This window comes from Typopeltis vanoorti, chromosome 11 (genome assembly GCF_054136105.1).
Source record: "Typopeltis vanoorti isolate ZY-2024b chromosome 11, IOZ_Tvanoo_1.0, whole genome shotgun sequence".
NCBI classification, from domain to species: Eukaryota; Metazoa; Arthropoda; class Arachnida; order Uropygi; family Thelyphonidae; genus Typopeltis; species Typopeltis vanoorti.
In genome coordinates this window covers 57,735,258-57,755,821 of record NC_143559.1, presented here as the reverse complement: position 1 = coordinate 57,755,821, position 20,564 = coordinate 57,735,258, and the positions used below count along the sequence as shown (strand labels likewise).

The 20,564-nt window shown below is 34.9% G+C and overlaps 1 protein-coding gene across 1 annotated transcript in view; it reads right to left on the bottom strand.

Annotated features, from left to right (window-relative positions):
* LOC150101607 (uncharacterized) overlaps positions 1–20,564 on the bottom strand; it is a 278,417-nt gene that overhangs the window by 190,492 nt on the left and 67,361 nt on the right. Inside the window, exon 3 of the mRNA XM_090399855.1 lies at positions 16,837–16,967. Coding sequence (XP_090255981.1) covers positions 16,837–16,967 — 131 coding nt within the window. The remainder of the gene's footprint in view (positions 1–16,836; positions 16,968–20,564) is intronic.

Sequence of the window (20,564 nt, the reverse complement as noted above, 5' to 3'; positions counted from 1 at the left end):
ATGGAGATTGGCAAGTTTTTGTTGTTGTATCCATTTCCTTGGAATGACACAAGTAGAGTCCATTCTAGGTGCAGTGCTGGGCAGAGCAAATTTCATCCTCAAGACCCAGTGTTCCCTATACCAGAATATACTATATCTTCATCCTACATTAAAGGTACAGCAATTGTTTTTCTCAAGTATACTTGCATAATTTTACCAGGAACACTGAATAGACAAATACTTCTGTAATTCTCACATTCAGTTTTATTTCCCTTTTCATAAATGGATACTATGAGAGCTCTATTACAATCATCTGGAATTCACCATCTGCCCACCTTCTGAACTATGCAATGCAGCCACTGTAAGACTTTTGTACCTCCATACTTGAGCATTTCTGGTCAAATATCATCTACTCCTGCTACCTTTCTTCATTTCAGTCTTTTGATGGCTTTTTTTTCTACTTCGAGTATGAACATGTATTCCTGATTGCATCCCTGTTGCGTTTTTTTTTTTTTTTTTACTACTGTGTTATCACTGCTTGTTTCATTTAGCAATTTTTTGAAGTAATTACTACATACTTCAAGAATATCTTTTTTCCTCCAGTTTTCATATCTTTATCATCTCTAATTCCTTTTACAACATTCTTTCTTCCATTTCTGAGCTTCTTCAACAACCTCCAGAATATATTGAAACCTTCTTGATATTAATTTTCTATGTTCTTGCCAAAGTCTTCCCATGACTTTGATTTGGCTAGTTTTACAGTGTTTAGCTTTCTCTTTTTTGTCTCTGTATTCTCTAAGAGCACAAGCTGACTTATTTGCCAAAAACTTTTGATATGCTTTCTTCTTTTCCTTCATTGCCTCTTTGACTTCCTGTGTTCACCATGGAGTTCTTATTTTTCTATCCTTGTAGACCTCACCACATGCCTCCTTGGCTGAATCATCAATGTTTTCTTCAGGACTTGCCAATGAATCTCCAAGATTTGGTTCCTGTTCTCAAACTCTTTCGTTGTTTCTCGAATAATGTTTGTGTATTTTAGCCTACAGTTCACATCTGAAAGCTGCTCAACTTTTATTCGCTTTCTTCTTTTCAATATGAAATTCAATTTTATTCTGCTCAAGACTAAATGGTGATCACTTCTAATTTCAAATCCTCTGTACACTCTGGTGTCCTGCACCAGGAAGAAAACATCACTATCGACAATAACATTGTCAATGAGACTTTTCTTATTCCTTGCCTCTTCTCTCTATTTGAATTTGTACACATTTTTATGTTGGAACATTGTGTTAGCAATAACCAGTCCATGTCCTGAGCAGAAATCCAACTAATATTTGCCATTATTATTAGCTTTGCTCTTTTCTCTAAATTTTCCCAAAATATTTTTTGTATGTCTGACAATTATTTCCTACTCTGCTATTTAGATCCCAAACAAGGACCAACTTTTCCTTTTTCATGTATGATCAAAATATGTAAATAGTATGTTGTTTGCCCAGCGGATGACTTCAATGTTCACAAACGACTGGTTTTACTTCTCCACTGATCAATCTGGAAAGGATGCAAAAATATTTCATGTTAGCAACAATTTTTTTTTTACGATGCATGGATAGGCTTTTGTGTTCGTCAGACATTTTTGTAATAGATTTCACGGTTTGATATGAACACAGATGATTAAGAAAATAACTATTTATTAACTTAAAAGCTAATATTTCGCTGGTATTATATCCAGCATCTAATAATACCAGCAAAATATTAGCTTTTAAGTTAATAAATAGTTATTTTCTTAATCATCTGTGTTCATATCAAACCATGAAATCTATTACAAAAATTTTTTTACAAATTGTTCACTGTTCACCAACATATTTGATAATCTCTTGTTTCAGAATATTTTAGATTCAATCTTTACTGGTTCTGAAAAATATACTGTAGATCAGTGTCTGGTCAAAGGTAACCAGGGCCCGCCATCTCGGGGGTGCGGTGGGTGCAATGCACCCGGGCCCCACGATCGAGTGGGCATAGTGGGGTACACATTTGTGGAAATGTATTTTTTTTTTTTCTTCTAATTTTGCTTATAACTAAAGGGATTTCATTGACAGGATTTTAGGGCCCCCAGTAATAATAATATCTTTGTGCTTCTCTATTATATTAGGGTTTTTGCTTAACCTTTTTGATGCGTTTATGCAGTGTATAAAAATTAACAAACATGATTTCATTTTTACACTAAAATGCCCGATTCATCATTAGCTTTTTTCCTAATTTGTTACACATTTATATCATTTGGCTCATTATCGAAACCGTTGAAAAAATATTTATTATATTCTTTATATATGGTTAGTCTAGAGCAGGGGCAGACAACCCTTAACATGCCTGCCAAACGTAGCACGCCAATGACTTTTTTTTTTTCCGGCATGCAACCCAGGGCTCATCTTAAAAAATAATTAAATAAAAAAATACATTTCAAACATCTTCGCTGACACATATTTTAACTTAATATAATACAATTTTATTAAGTACAGCTATACCAAATAAAAATGCAATAATTAATTAAACTCTACCAACTGTTTCATAATAATAGTAATAAGAAAATTAGAAACAAACATCCTATTTCCAAGCCATTGATATATCTCCACAATATACTGATGTACAAGTTTTGTCCAGTTCAGTTGTTGCATTATTCATCAGGCATCCAGATGTGGCGCGACTTCTTTACCATCATTTGATATATCTTTAAAATGTTTCGAAAAGAACGTATCCATTTTCTAAAGTGTATTTGTATTTTATTAAATTGTAAGTCATTAGAATATGGATTGGAAGTATTTATTGTCAATTAATATGTTTAACTTATTAGATATAAAAGCAAATTTCTTTTACATTGATTTCCGGAAACTAAAGTTTTCAGTTTTTTTCGTAAAATCCCCGCATATATTGCAATTGCTATTTCCTGCCTAGAGAGCAGTTCCTTGTGTGCATCCTACCCAAATAGCACCATCTGCTTTCCCATTATTTCAAGCAAAAATTAGCAGTGATTTACAAGACTGGAGATTGACTTAATGAACAATCCTTCACGAATGACTAATGAACAGACAGCCATGGTACTAGGCCAGTAAAGATATGTGCATATGATTGGTGCGGTATTAACAAAAGATCGCACGAGTCAAAGATAAAAGTCAGCAGACAATTTTTTAATTGAAATGCTAATTCTCTTCAACCAAATTCAATATCTGAAAGTGCCATAACAATATTCACTATATATTTCCTAGCTTTAACATGTTTACGAATTTTAATACTTTCTGTTGATTTTTATTGTTGCTCTGCATTTGAGCTGGGGGACAGACTCCCACACATCTAGTTTTTAGTGTTTGCCAGTGCAGCATATGGTTCTGCTTGCGGCTAAATAGCATAGTTTTGGGGAGAAGGGATACGAGATTCATTAGTTAGTGCCATTTTTATCCCAGCTGTCTCTAATTGCACTATTTGTTGAAAAATATATTACACAGACTGCAAATGTTTGTACCTTATTCAGTGATACAATAAAACGACCTGCTTTTACTTGTGTCTGCAGATGTATTGGCTAGTATGGAGGGCGTGTGGTTTGCCATGGGAAGTAAGTCACTACTGCCATGAGGTGAACAAGATTAACCTTTTTTCTGTGCGAGGTTACAGGAAACTTTTCAATTTCTTTTTTTCGCAAAGTAAAATCAGGGGTGAGAGTTATATGCGAGGACCAGTTATATTCCAGTAAATACGGCAAGTTATTTTTAAAGCTATGTAAAATGTATTATCAATATTCAGGATTATGAAGTGTTGCCTGCACGTGATTAGATCTCAACTAGGTTAATTTCAATTCAGTTAATAGTAATAGATAAGGGTGAAACTGATGTACTGAAGTAAACAAACGAAAAAAATAAACACATTCCTTGAGTGTTTCTAAAATTTTGTAATATTGTAAAAAGTATGTACATATTTAACTTTTTGTTAATTCATGGGATAAAAATATTTAATATTATTTACTTATTCGGGCAAAGCCTAACCCATAATGTCCATGCCAAGAAAGTATCCCTCTGGGTGTCAAAAAAAGGAAATCAGCAGAAAAGCAAAATCTCAAAGTCACAAGTAGATTTGTTTTCATGGCTACAAAATAAATCTAACAACGAAATTACTAAGACTTCAGCAGTTGCAATTCAAACTTCGACTGAAGAAGAAAACTCCAAACAAGCTACACAACTTTTCAACAAAAATGTAGAAACTGTGGGATTCGTCGAAAAAGACGCGTCTGATTATACAAACGTTTTGGATACAGCAAATAACGATGAAAACAATAATAAGGATGGTGATCAAGTGAATATAAATGATCCAGGTTTGTGGCCAAATATTATAACTGATAATTTTAGATTATTTTGTGTTAAAACCAGACCTAAACAACATCATCAAGACGCATTCGTTAAGAATGTTGAAGGTAGATCATTTTCTACATCGTACTATTTAAAAAAAAAATGCCAAATGGTGAAACTCAGCTTTGCAGCTGGTTAGTTTATTCAAAAGCTCAATACTCAGTATTTTGCTTTTGTTGTGTATTATTTTCCAAAAGAAGAGGAAAAGATGAATCAACACTATTTATATATTATTATTATTATATCACACCTCCAGGGAGTCCAAAGACTCATCGAGAGAGGGCATCTACTCTACAACTCTTCGTCTCACTACTCCACCAACCTTCATCATCTAACACCATCTACCGCCGACTACCACCACTAGTACTTTCACAGACAATCACAAACATCCATGCCCAAGGCGGGATTCGAACCTGCAGCCTTTTGGCTGAAGAGTGGATACGCTAACCACTCTGCCAACTAGGCCGGCAATGGTTTTAATAAATGGAGAAAACTGTCATCTGTGATTCGAGATCATGAGCTTTCTGTTGGTCACTTTAATTCTTTTATTGCTTGGCAAGAATTATTAAAAAGGCTTAATTTATGTTCGACTGTTGACAGAACAAATCAAATTAATATAAATAAAGAAACGGAATGTCTAAAATTACTATTCCAAAGAACTGTATATGTAATTCTATTTTTAGCAAGTAATAATCTCTCATTTGAAGGATCCCATGAAACAATAGGAACCCCAAATAATGGAAATTTTTTAAGTTTAATAGAATTATTAAGTAAATATGATCCTGTGCTAATGGATCATGTAAACAGAATTAAAAATACGAAAAAAAGAATTGTGCATCATTTGGCGCATAGATTTCAAGAGGAAATTATTGCTGCATTAGGTAATGAAGTCCTTAATAAAATTAAAGAAGATATAAAAGCAGCCATATATTACAGTATCCAAATGGATTGTACTCCTGATATTTCTCACAAGGAACAAACTTCAATAATTATTAGATATGTAAATTTTGTAGACAAAAAATTAATTATAAATGAGTCATTTATAGGATTTATTGAAGTAACTGATGTGACTGGCGAAGGACTAGCAAATTTGCTTTTCAAAAGAATAGGTGAGCTTGATTTAGATATTATGAATTGTAGAGGGCAAGCATACAATAACGGTAGCAATATGAAGGGAACGTATAAAGGCATACAATCTAGAATAATTAGTTTAAATCCTTATGCAATTCATGTACCTTGCTTATCACATTCTTTTAATTTGATAATTTGTGATGCTGCTTCCAGTAGTATATATTGTAAAAAATTTTTAATGTGAATATTGCAACGTTTATACTGCATATTTTCTGCATCTACAAAAAGGTGGGAAATTATACAAACGCATTTAAATATTACGCTTAAACCATTATGTGATACTCTATGGGAAGCCAAAATAGATGCAGTCAAAGCAGTGTATACACAGTTTGAACAAACTTATAATGCCTTAGAATTTATTGGTGCAATTAACGATAACACAGCAGTATCCGAAGCTAAAAGTCTACTAGATTTATTACAAGAAATGCCATTTATTTTAAGCTTATCGATGTAGTTTACAATATTGTCAAAAATTAATAGTATCAACAAACTATTTCAAACAAAAACAATTGTTCTTGACTCTGCTTTTAATTTAGTGAATAAAATTAAAAATGAAATCCAAAATTTAAGATCAAAATTGAACACATTTTTAGACGATGGAAAAATGATAGCACGAAACTTGAATATTTCCAAAGACTTCCCTGAAAAAAGAATTCAAAAAAGAAAAAGATTATTTTCCGAACTAGCAGAAGATGAAGTTTTACTAAACCTGGTAGAGGAATTTAGATGTCACTTTTCAACGTTGTGATTGATACTGTTATTGTACAAATAGATGAGAGATTTAAAAATATACCCAATGTTATTTCTTATTTTAAATTAATCACTGATATAAAAAAATTAGAAAAAAATGAAGTAGAAAACTGCTCAAGGGATTTTGTAAAATATTATAGTAAAGATGTAAATGAAGACTTAATCTAGGAAATTGATTTGTTACGAAAATTAATCTTGGACCAAAAAAATGTAAATAACGCGCAAGACATATTGCAATATATATTAAATAATAGCTATAATGAACTATTTCCAAATGTGCTAACTGTATTGAAAATTTTCTTTACGTTACCAGTTACCATAGCAAGTGCAGAGCGATCTTTTAGCAAATTAAAATTGATAAAGAATTATCTTCGGTCAAGTATATGCGAAGAACGCTTAAATGCATTTGCTATATTAAGCATCGAAAAGAAAATTGCCAAATATTGTAATTTTTCAGAAATGATTAATGACAGCAAAAAAAAAAAAAAAAATTGCATATTTAAATAAATATATATTAAGCAATATACGTGTTAGTAAAACTAGGCCCCTAAATAGTAAACCTATTTATTTTTTATGTGCGTAACTTAATTTTTTTATTATTTTAAACAATAATTAATTGTAAATAGTTTTTGTGCGCTAGTTGGTGAGTCAGATTACTTTTGTTTGTGTTAAATATTCATTTATTTTAATTATTTAATACTTTTGTTTTGTGTTCAGTAAACGTTATATTAACCTGTTATATTTCGAATGTGTTTTTTTTTGTTTTCCTCTGCCATCAATCATTTGCAGGTAAGAAGTTTTACAGTACATTTATTTCGAATCCTTTAATTTTTACCTTTGAAAAATATTTTAGGGCCCCAAAAGGGTTCTTGCACCCGGGTCCCTTTATAGAGAAGGCTGGCCCTGAAGGTAACTGACGATAACCTCATCCAAATATGTTTTATTGCAGAACATGGTTTAACTTGGATAATCTCAGTATCATGTGCAAGTTGGCCTCATGTATCACTGGCAATACAACAGTGATAAATGTGGACTACACGATTTGTGCTCCTCCTGATACTGTTTTAATTCTTATGAACCAAACATCTATTTAAACCAAGAAACAAATAGTTATTACTGGAATAAAGACTTTGATCTTTTATTTCAGTTAAAAATACACACTTGAATATCCATTGTGCCAGTTATGCTATACTGTCAATCAACTATACCAATCATGTAATTCCCAACCCTATTCTATACAAATCCAATCTTTTAGTTATGGTCAGTCATGGAGAGTAACTTTATATATAATTTTATATATATTCTATAGTTATGGATACCCCTGTGGGGTATCCATAACTATAGAATAACATGTATGCCATAGTAAATTTTAATCCATGAAAATGCAACTGTAGAGGGATTCCAATTTATACATGCGCACTATTGTTTTTTTTTAATTCAATTTCTATTGTTCTTTAGTTCTACTGATGATGTCTTATTATTATTATTACACCCTCCATGGAGTCAACAGACTCATCGTGGGAGGTTCATTCAACTGACAACATATTTATCATATGGAATCTTAAAGTCCTTAACATTCCTTGCATTAACAACACATTCTGGTAATACATTCCATTCACTGACAATTCGCCATGCAAAAAATCTACTTCTCGCACCCTTCTTCACCACACTTTTTACATAACGTCCACGAATGACCTCTGGTTCTTCCCCCTCTCACCTTCTACTCTTTTTATAATCCCCACTGGATTAATCTGATAAAATCTTCTAATTTAAACATCTCTATCATATCATCTCCCTTCCTCCTATCCACCAAACTCTGCAATCCACATCTCTTCCACCTCTCTCTCCATAGCCAGCATTCTAAACTCCTGATAATACATAAGACGAAATATTTACATAATAAAAAAAAGTTATTCACTGTGGCATACATGTTATTCTATAGTTATGGAGAGTAAGACAATATTTATATATACACTTTTTTGTTTAGTGGCTGGTTAGAATATTTCAGATTCATATCCAATATGGTGATTTGACTTCAAAATCAGCATGTTGTGTTTTTCAAAGAATGAAACTCAAATATAAAAATATATTTAGTGTAAGCATATTATATACAATATTACAAGTTCCATATATTAAATCATTTTCTTCATCCCCCTGAGGAGAAGCATATTCTCTGCATAATTACAGTTAGGGAACAGTTTCTACTATTCTATATGTCTAAAATTCAAATTCTTACTAAATACAGAGAATATCTATATACCCATTCTAGGATTTATTCTAGATGAGCTCAAAATTCTCACTGTTAAATAAATTTAATTCTGATGGATAACATCACACATTATACAAAACAAACTGAACATAGCATTCAGCTAAAGGTTCTGTAGTCTCACTTGACTATATAGGAACCTCCTTTGCAGCATTTCTTTTATTACTATCCTATCTATCTTCCTTTATTTATTTCTACTCACTCATTCAAATCCTTCCGAATACAATAAAAATTGATCTCACTTGACTAGTTTACGTCTTCTAGTAAGCAGGTTTACATAATGCATCTTTTCCATCACTTTGTGCTGAAGTAGGCATGAAGAATTATTGCTCAGACAATATGAATACTTAATTTAGCAGTTCCAAATGCACTTTCAATAAAAGGAACTTTACTGCAGATTCCATCTTGCTCCTTGGAACATATCACTTGCTTTTCATTAAGCACAAAAACATCTAATCTACAAAGGCTTGATACATTATACTGTCCTTCAATTATTAACTTCGCAGTTCCTCATTGGAAAGTAAATAAAAATGCATATACAAAACTTTCCCAAGATTACAGAACTTTGTCCACTTTTCCAGCTCTCCTTCCTTGCTTGCCTACTCCTTGCTTACTTTCTGCTAGTGGTTCACATTATCCAGCACCAGTTGTTCTAAAAAAAACTCAACTGAAGCGCATGCCTGTTACCAAGATTCAAAGCACAGTTCGAGCAACATGGCTGCCAATACTACAGCTCTTGCATGCTGTAATAGCGCATGGCACAAGAACACTACTATAAACAAACATACAATAATATATGTGCAATGTTATTTCTATGTAAATCTGTGAGAATTACAACATATGGTAAGCAAATGACTACTTAAATGCATTCAAGTCTCCTTTCATTATGCTACTGCTTAACCACATGGTGGGTGCGATAATATTAGGTGTACAACTGCAGTGATAAATATGGATGATTACACACACACAACACAGACTTATCTTATTTAACAAACGTATTCCTCAAATAATGAAATTCACTCTTAGTATTTATAATAACATAACGTAAGTAAAACGATCATGTGAGATTTTTACACACACCAGTGTGCAAATTTTAGTTTCCAACAAGTGTGCCAAGGTAGTCCAGGAAAATAATTCTGTGCCATGAGTGACAAAATTTCAGCTTCATATTCAGTCTGTGCTACAGGATTAAAAAAAATGCAAGAATTGAATCATTAAATCCAAATCAGACTTTGAAAGGACAAAGTGTACAAAACTATCCATCTGTTCAAAAGATCTAGTCTCTCCAATTTTCACTTCCCTTACATTCAGACAGAACGACTGTAATCATCATCATCACCCAAAAATAAAGTTAATCCGCCTCCTTCACTAACACGACCGGATGAGCTGCTCAATATACTGAATGCCAAGCTTAAGACGATTTTCTCAAATGTCTCAAATGCTTCAGTTCAGTTTTTTTTAATTCTTTTAAAAGAATTTTAAAAAAGTGAAGGTCCCCCATATCCAAGCTTAACAATTTAGCCAAGAAGATATATAAACTGCAATTACCTCCAAAATGTATTAATGAACACGTTGCCATTTCAGCTAAAGAAAGAAAGTACTAAAGTCCTCAAAGCCTTGGCCATAACTATGCCATAACTCTGAAGGAAACACCAAGCCTGCAAATTATAGCAAAAATAAAACATGGCATCTACAACTTACTGGTCCCTGTCACCAATAATATCTGGCTAGATGTAGCAAACATTTAAAAAAAAAAGAAACTTGTCCTATACAAAATTGATCAACTTAAAAAAAACTCTGCCACAACCAAAATATTATTACCAGAACAGATAAGGGTAACTCTGCAGTAATACTTCATCGCTCTGAGTATGACTGAAAAATGTCAATCTTCCTCAGAGATCAATCGACAAACTTCCTAAACTGATCCTACCCAAAAATCAGGAAAAAGGCTCTTGAAAAATTAGATAGTTATATCCTTATTCTTGTTGAGAGGCTTATACGCTGGTTAGACATAATAACTAATATTTAAGGAATTGACAGCGTATACTGGAAATATAGATTAAATAAACTTTAATATACACTTTCCGATATTTCGGCGAACGTTACGTTGCCATCTTCTTGGGAACTTACTAAAAAGACACGTGCACACAAGTACTATTACAACAAATGAGACTGAGGCTAGGACGCTAGCGTTTTCCTAAAGTCCTGATGGTGCCCCCTGGCGGGCTATATTGGTAATTCTTGGCCTTTGGGCTGAAGTTCTTTTGATAAAAGTTTCCCAAATTTGGGGCAGTTTCATGCATCCAAATTTGTTGAGGTTTGGCATGTTCCTAAGGGCCGAGGCTGATTCCATGAATAGTCTTTCATACTTGAACTTGCTGCGGAGTATTACTGTGGCTTTCTTCCATCTTATTCTGTGGCGAGTATCCAGAGGGTGGTCTGCAAGCCCAGAGTGGCTGTACTGGTGAAATCGGATGTAATCCTTGTGTTCTGAGATTCTGATATTTGCTGTCCTGCCTGTTTGCCCAACCACATCGCCAACGATATCAGATTGGATGTAGCCTGTGTTCTCAACAAAGCAAAACCTCCAAAATCCAACATATCCAGTAGTGAATACAAGGCACTACAAGAATTGAAAAGAAACAAAAATATAGTGATCACCAAAGCGGATAAGGGAAACGCCACTGTGGTACTTAATCTTAAAGATTACACAGGTAAGCTCAAAGCTTTATTATTAGATCGTTCCACTTACCTCCCCATTAATTACAATCCCACCAACTCACAAATTAGAAAACTCCATAGGCTCCTTAAGAAGGTCACTTCTTGGCCTGTGGAGATTACTAACAGACTAAAACCCTATAACTCTAGACCCCCCCGCATATATGGGCTCCCAAAAATACACAAAGAAAATGTGCCATTACGTCCCATAGTGGATGGCATTGATTCCCCCACTTACAAACTAGCCAAGCATTTAGCCAAAGCGCTCTCACACTATACTGGCAATACACCATCACACATAAAAAACTCAGCCCACTTCAAAGCCAGTATAGGAAACCTTACACTCCAACACAATGACATAATGGTCAGTTTTGATGTCTCCTCCCTATTCACGAATGTCCCTCTCAAAGAAACCTTAGAGCTAATCCAAGCTAAATTTCCTCCCGATATCTCAGCCCTATTTCAGTTTACAATGAACTCAGGCTATTTCGTTTGGCAGGAAAAATTCTACAAACAGATAGAGGGGACAGCCATGGGTTCACCACTTTCCCCACCCTTGGCCAACTTCTTCATGGAGATGTTTGAAGAGAAAGCCTTAAACTCAGCCCCACAAAAACCTACCATATGGCTTCGCTATGTTGATGATGTTTTCGCTATTTGGCCACATGGCCCAAATTCACTCCTCTCCTTCCTAACACACTTGAACAACCAACACCCTGGAAAAAGAGGAAAACAATAACCTCCCCTTCCTAGACACACTAGTCACCCGCCAACCTGATGGAACCTTGGTTTTCTCAGTTTATAGAAAACCCACCCATACAGGCAGATACATTCACCAACAATCCCACCACCCCCCCTCACAACAATATGGAGTTATTAAAACATTATTCAACAGGGCAAAAATAATCTGTTCTAATAATCAAGCCCTAACCACTGAACTAAATCACATCCGTGACACTTTCTCAGCCAACGGCTACCCCCTCCAAAAAATACTTAACCCAGTTATCCACAACCCACCACCCCCTTTCCCTTCACAAAAAAGATTACTCTAAATCCATCACTATTCCCTATATCAGAGGCACTTCAGAAAAAATCAATAAAATCTTAAAAAAACATGACTTGACCACTTGTTACAGACCACATAGAAAACTGGCATCCCTTATCCGCTCCACCAAAGACCAACCACTTCCCCTAGACCTACCTGGTGTATACCAGGTCCCTTGCAGCTGTAAACTGTCCTACTTTGGCCAAACAGGCAGGACAGCAAATATCAGAATCTCAGAACACAAGGATTACATCCGATTTCACCAGTACAGCCACTCTGGATACTCGCCACAGAATAAGATGGAAGAAAGCCACAGTAATACACCGCAGCAAGTTCAAGTATGAAAGACTATTCATGGAATCAGCCTCGGCCCTTAGGAACATGCCAAACCTCAACAAATTTGGATGCATGAAACTGCCCCAAATTTGGGAAACTTTTATCAAAAGAACTTCAGCCCAAAGGCCAAGAATTACCAATATAGCCCGCCAGGGGGCACCATCAGGACTTTAGGAAAACGCTAGCGTCCTAGCCTCAGTCTCATTTGTTGTAATAGTACTTGTGTGCACGTGTCTTTTTAGTAAGTTCCCAAGAAGATGGCAACGTAACGTTCGCCGAAATATCGGAAAGTGTATATTAAAGTTTATTTAATCTATATTTCCAGTATACGCTGTCAATTCCTTAAATATTAGTTATTATAGTTATATCCTGGCCTCCTGAAACTATTAAAAAACTTAAACCATTATAATCCCAGACCTCCTAGATTTATGGCTTACCAAAAATACACAAACAGACCATACCCTCGAGATCCACAGTAGACAAAATTAGTTTCTCACTTACAAAATGGCCAAGAATTTAGCCAAAGTGCTCTCATTACAGGCTACATTTCTTCCCATATAAAAAAAAAAAAATGTCTACCTCAAATCTAGCTTGTCAGATATGATCCTGAGATACTGACATCATGGTCAGTTTTGATATAGCCTCCTTTTTCACTAATATCCTCCCTCCCCCCCCCCCCAAAAAAAAGAAATTCTGAACTCATTCAAACTATCTCCTAGCCTTATTCACCTTCACCATGCACTCTGGATATTTTACCTTGCAGGGATGAAACCTACAGGCAGGTTGAAGGGCAATCGCTTACCAATCTTTACATGGAACATTTTAAAAACATGGCCTTGAACTCTGCCTCTCTCAAACTCACAATATTATTATTGTTATTATGTGACACCTCCAGGGAGTCCAAAGACTCATCGAGGGAGGGCACCTACTCTACAACTTTCCATCTCCACCACTCAATTCACCTACTGCGAACTGCATCATCTACACCAGGGGTGGGTATCCTTTTTAGCCGTGCATACCAAAATCGCCAAATCTTTAATGCAAAATTTTCTCACGTGAAAAACCAAAATTTTAGGGAACATATTATTATTTGGTGTATTAAGTATTGGGAGAACCTTTTCAAATAATCAAAAATCACACTAGAGTGGTAAAATCAAAGAATATTGTAAGAGTGATAAGTCATGTAAGATTGAAAGAATTTAAAAATTAGTGACAGAATTTTTACTTAAAAGTCCTATCTCGTTGACAGTGTGGATATTTTTATTTGCCCTTTAAGTGTAATTCTAGCTGCCACATACAACAACAACACAATTTAAAGATGCAATTTTAAACATCAGCAAAAAAGTAAACAATAATTCTGATTTTTTTTTTTTTTTAATAAAGATCAATCAGACATGTTTTTTCAAGTTTTTCAAATTTCAAGTTATTACAGTGCACAATCTCATAGTTGCTTTACTTGATTAAAGCACAGTAAAATAAAATAAAATAAAGATATTCTAAATTAAAGATACCAAGAAATTATATACTTGGTTTAATCCTTTATCCAAGTGTAAGCAAACAAGTTTGGCCTGAACTATTTTCAGCACTGGGGCAACTTGTATAAAAAAGCTCATGACTTCACATCGCTTGCCTTAGTATCCCATTATGCAAAGCACATGCAATCAAATTCTCTTTAAAGATATTCTTTTATGAATTTTTTAGTCTCAAAAAAATCAACATTTTATTATATGCCTAAATTAAATTACCTGTATAATTCACACTTATGGCAAAAACTCGAGCAAAAACAAAACACAATGCGCATGAGCAACAATAATACACTTGCCACTGTTTATTTCTGCCTACTGGTGGATGCGTGAAGCAAAATCATATGTTAAGATGACATGTTTTGTCAAAGTTGCAGGGTGACTCTTTGTATGCTATAAACATTAAAGATCATAAACTTGAGATAATTAATAAGCTTTTAAATAATGAAAAGTTTCTATATCAGTGATGGAAAAGTTTTGGTGACTAAACACAGTTGTTTTCTATCTGGTGAGTCATGCCATTATGCCCCTAAGTCATTGGCTAGAGGTTCTTAACATCAGCTGTAGTTTTCAGCTGTCTGACCTTGTTCCTACAGTGGGCTATGTATTGTAGTTTCTTTTGTATAAAACAAAATTTAACTTGTGTGCATTGTAAGAATTAAAAAAAAAAAAAAGTTTGAGGAGTAATTTATAAGCATATAAAATGATATCACATGTAAAGCATTGACGTTCCAGCAAAATTTTCGTACGTGCCACCTCTGGCAAGAGTGCCATAGGTTTGCCATGCTGGATCTACACCAATGCCATCTACTGTCCCCACCATTAGTATTTTCACAGAGAATCGCAAACATCCATACCCACGACAGAAATCAAAACCCACAGCCTTTTTAGCCAAAAAATGGACACGCTAACCACTTAACCAAGTCAGGACTGTAGGAACCTACCTTTTATAATATGTCTGTATTTTGAGCAAATGCTCAAAGTATCGCTGTGCCCAAAGTGTAATATTGGCCTATTAATCTAATTAGCTAAATAAATTTAGTTAATTTAGCTAATTAGAAAAATTTAGCTAAATAAATAAAATTAATTAATAGCTTTAGACATCTGAATTTTCCATTAAATTGAATGTATTCCACATTTTGTGGAATACATTGGCATCTTGAAAGATTGCACCTGTATGCTGCTTCCAGTTGTACCTTTTGCTGATGTTTTTCATGACTAAAAACTTGCTCTTCAGTGGAGTGATTCTCAATCCAAACTGCCCATCATGAATGAGATTTAATTCATTCATGACTTTCTGCAGTCTTGTTAGTATTATCCTCTTCATTATTTTTTCTAGGAGAGCAGGCTGATTGAACAATTGTTTTGGGAGAATTCTGTTTCTTTCCCTAGTGTCAGGATCAAGATTATATCAGCTACCTTCCATCATGGAAACAGTGACATCATACTATTACATTAATAACAGCAACAATGAATATTATGGCCTCACTGCAGCAGCCATTTTTCCTGGAGATCCTATATGGGTCTGGTGCTTTCCTGTTCTTAAATTTGGTGACTATTGCATGTACCTTAGTAAGGAATGTCAGTTGGATGGAGTTTCATAGTGCGAGTATTTTAATATGTGATGCACCCAGTTTACTGATAAAGTCTAAATCCAGATAGATGTAGTTGGAACTACTGTTTCTCTAGGCAATCATCAAAAGCTTCAGCTTTGTCTGCATGTACTTTGTCTCACAGTAAACCAGTCCATGTTCACAGTGGACTGGTGGGAGGGGTTTATGGCCTGTTGATATAGCTTTGGTCATTTACCAGAGCACACGATTCTCCATGTTTAAAAACTGAAGTTTCATGTTTGATAGTTTTGAAGCACATATCACTCTGCATTCATAGCCCTCTTAAACACCCAGCAGTGTGTTTAAGAGCCAGCCATTCTGTGGTATTGGCATTTGGCTGTTCTTTGACAGATGAAGTTTTTAATTGTGTCTGGGAGTCTGTTGGAGTTACACATGGTATGCTGGTGATGCCAGCTGTTAAGGTAGTTATCTGCTTTTCCAAGTTTGAAATTGAGTATTCAATTTTTTTCTTCGAGTCAATGGTTAAAAATGGACCAATGATTTTGTGAAGGTTAGTCAGTCATTAGTGTACAGTTAATGGTTGAGAACTGATCAGGGATATTTGTGTGTTCTAAGCCCAGTTAGAGAAACTGGGTTATGATCAGAGCCGAGGTCATCTATCACACTTATTTCGTATTGGTGTATGGTAATTTGGAGTATCACTCTGTCAAAGAACCTGGAAGTCTTGCCATGTTGTAGCATGTGGTTTCTAGAGGTCTAGGATGTTCTTGGTGGCAGTAAAGTCAATGGGGATTCTACCGGTTAGGTTTTGTACTTCATAGATGTTCCAGGCAGTATGTTTGAAGCAGCAGAACACTCAAACCAACCAGTGGAATTGGCACTGCTTGGTTTGTGTCTAATATTTCAGTTAAGTCTGTTGTCTAGGACTGAAGAATATATAATTTATTTGCCTAACACTAATATATGACCAGTGAGTCATGTAAGTGTTTGGCAAATAGCACTTATATGTGACTATCTTCCTTTGCCACAGAATTATGCAACTGTTTCTGTTTGGCACAATCTGCAGTATTTTTATTAATATTCAAACACTGAATATAAATTTCACATTTTGATGTATAAAACATACCTTAGTCCACAAAGAAGCTTCACCTTGCTTATTTAATAACAAATCTATTAGTCCCTGACTTTCTTCATCACTCAATGCAGCTTCTTTCATAATTGCCATTAAATTACTGGCTGTAAAACCTGATGACACACCTGTTTAGAAAAAAATAAAATAAAGTTTAATTCATTGTAGTTCATCAAAATTTCATGCACAGCAATTCAATACAAAGCTTTTAATGGATTAGAAAATATAACAAAAAGCTAAGCTATTTTTGGCAATTTTAACAAGATAAATTATCAAATAGGTAAATGATAAATTATCTAATTACATTGGTCAACAATTGCAAAGATTTTGTGATAAAAATCCAAGTGGGTTCTATGTATTTTAGGACACAGAAGAATTTAAAAACTGAACTTTTTTCTTTATAGTCAGGATTATTTTTTTTAGTATATCAATAAAAAGCTTCAATAAGTAACAACAAAAAAAAAAAAACATAACTATCAATTAAAATAAATGCATTTGTAAAATGAATATACACATCCAAATTTTTAAGTACATTGATATGCCATTCTATTTATATTAGGAAAAAAATTCTTGATCAATAGTTTGCAATCATTCTAGCACACCAGGTTTCCCTAAGGAGTGCTGATTATCCCAATGTCTTGGTGTTATCATCTAATTAAAGCAATTATTTTTACATCGCAACAAATATTCTAGTAATATTTCTTGATCATATTATTTCCAATTCGGATAAGTATGAAAGTACAAGTATCATAACAAGTATGAAAGATATTTCAATATTACTTTATGAAACAAAACTACTTTTAAGCTTGTTCTGAATGCATCCCCACACACAAGCACCAATCTTTTGGTGGACAGTATAACAGAAACTTCCACTGTAAAATATGTTTTTTGTCTGAGGGGAAAACGATTGCCATCAATATATTCAGAAAATGGTTGCTATCAGTTACTGCATGTAAATCTTGTATCAACCTAGAAAAAGAAATGCCAAAATCTTTTTTTTTTTTTTTTGGTAATATACCATCCAATTATGGTTAGATAACTGTTCTCAGATGCGAACTGTAGACTAAAATACACAAAGATTATTGAAGAAAAAATGAAAGAGTTTGAGAACAAGAACCAAACCCTGGAGATTCAGTGGCAAACCTTGAAGAAAACCCTGATTGATTCAGGATTCAGCCAGAGAGGCATGTGGTGAGGTTGTCTGCAAGGATAGAAAAATCAGAACTCCATGGTGGACACAGAAAGTTAAAGAGGCAGTGAAGGAAAAGAAGAAAGCATATCAAAAGTTCTTGGCAAATAAGTCAGCTTGTGCTCCTAGAGAATACACAGACAAATGTAAGAAAGCTAAACACTGTGCAAAACTAGCTAAACAAAAGTCATGAAGGGACTTTGGCAAGAACATAGAAAATAAATATCAAGAAGGTGGTAAGATTTTCTGGAGGTTGTTGAAGAAGCTTAGAAATGGAGGAAAGAGTACTGTAAAAGGAGTTATGAGATGATGAAGGTGACATGAAAATGGGAGAAAAAGATATATCCTTGAAGTATGGAGTAATTACCTCGAAAAATTGCTAAATGAAACAAGCAGTGGTAGCACAGTGGTAAAAAACAAACACTCAACAGGCATACAGTTTATTTATTTATTTATGCTTATGGCTACATGAAAACTGGTAAGTGAAAAGTACAATTATAATTTCCAGAAACAAATGATGAAAATCTTAACATATAAAAGTTCATTACATAAAAGGCACAACCTGCTTTCTAAGTCTTTCCTTTTTCTTTTTTTTTTTTTTTTTAAATATAAAGCAAAAGTAACTTGTCATAATTAAGCCAGGACAATTGGATCTTTCCCTGGTTTGGGTACGGCAATTATTTTGGCTTCCCGTCACAGCTTTGGCAATTTACTAGACATGATTTCTGAGAAAAGGGCAGCCAGCCATGTTTGGCCATGTTGACCAAGATGTTTTAGGAATTCAGGGAGTATACCATCCACTCCAGCAGCTTTACCATTCTTGGTAAGTTTTAAGGCAATTTGTACCTCTTCCAGAGATATTGGGTGTACGATTTCAGGAAGCTCGGGTTCCATCTTCAGGATTTGTCTGATGGAAGCTTGTACAACGATTTTCCTGGTAGAGCTGGGTTGAATCTTGGAGGTTTTCAATAAATGGTTAGCCATTTGATCAGAAGTTATCTCTGTTGTTTTGTGTGTCGTTGGCTCTGCTCCACCTAATTTTCTCAAAAGTGACCAGCTTCTCCGACTAGATGTGACGAAATCGAGTTCATTGATGGTTGAGATCCATCTTTCTTTTCTGTTTTTATCCAGGGTTGATATGAGCTCCTCAGCAATAGCTGGATCTTCAGTTTCCTCATATTTGGTTAGGAATTCCACACTTTCTCTACTCCAACACGGGATATATTGTTTTCTGTAGCCTCTAGGGATAGAGGCTTTTGCTGCAGATTTGAGTAGTTTAACAAATCTAGGATAGCAATTAGGAGTGGGTTTTGTTTCGGAAATGCAGTGGGATTTGTTTCTGAAATGCAGACCAGTTGGACCTGCAGAGATTCTATCTAACGATTGGTGTTCCGCTGATGACTGGGATTGATTTTCCTATCTCTATTAATGTAGGACGACGTTGACTATTAGGGAATCTGTTAAAGATGGTTCTGGTTGATGGAAGAGGGTGGTCTTCAGAGTCTTCACTATGCACTGATCTATGGTGTAGGTTCTGTTCCATCTGGCAGAGTAAAGAGTGCTGTCCTGCTCGGCATCATAATTCAAATACAAATTATATGTATTCATCCAGTCAGAAATACATATCCATACTTGAAGTAGAAAAAGCCATCAAATGCTTGATATGTGGAAAGGCAGCAGGAGGAAATGATATTCGACCAGAAATTATTATTACGGGCAACTCCAAGGAGTCCATAGACTCATCGAGGTAGGCCTTAAACATCATGTCCATCTCAATTATTTAACATTCAAACAGTATCTATCATACTTTGCCTTGAACTCATTCACTGTCACAGCACCCACAACAGACTCGGGCAGCTTATTCCACTCATTCACCACTCTAAAAGTAAAAAACCCAGCTCTAAATCCCTTACTAACCACACTCTTGCCCAGCTTCCATGGATGTCACCTAGTCCTCCCACCACCAGTCCTGTTCTCAAAAATATCTTCTGAATTAATCCTATAGAAACTCTTCAGCAATTTTAACGTCTCAATCATATTTCTCCTTTTCCGCCTATCAACCAATTTCTGCAACCCACAAATCTTCAACCTGTTTTCATAAGGTTCATTCCATAGACCTGCTATCATCTTGGTCATTCGCCTCTGGATCCTCTCAACCTCCTCCTAATCAAGAAGAAACCTTGGTGCCCAGATCTGGGCACAATAATCTAGATGAGGTCTTATCGAGGCTCGATACACAGGTACAATAACTTGCTTATCTCTGCTCGTTAAAGTATTCTTCAGATTCCAAGTGATTTGATGAGCTGATTTAGCCACTTTTGCGATGTGTCCCCTAAACTTAAACTCCCTATCCACCAACACTCCCAAGTCCCTGGCCTCATCAATCTCCTGGAGTACAGTTCCACCAATGTGATATACTGCTACTAATCTTTTCACCACAAAATGCATAACCTTGCATTTTTCCACATTAAATTGTCATCTATTCTCCTTAGCCCAGACCACCAATCTATCCAAATCATCCTGCAAAATTTTGACA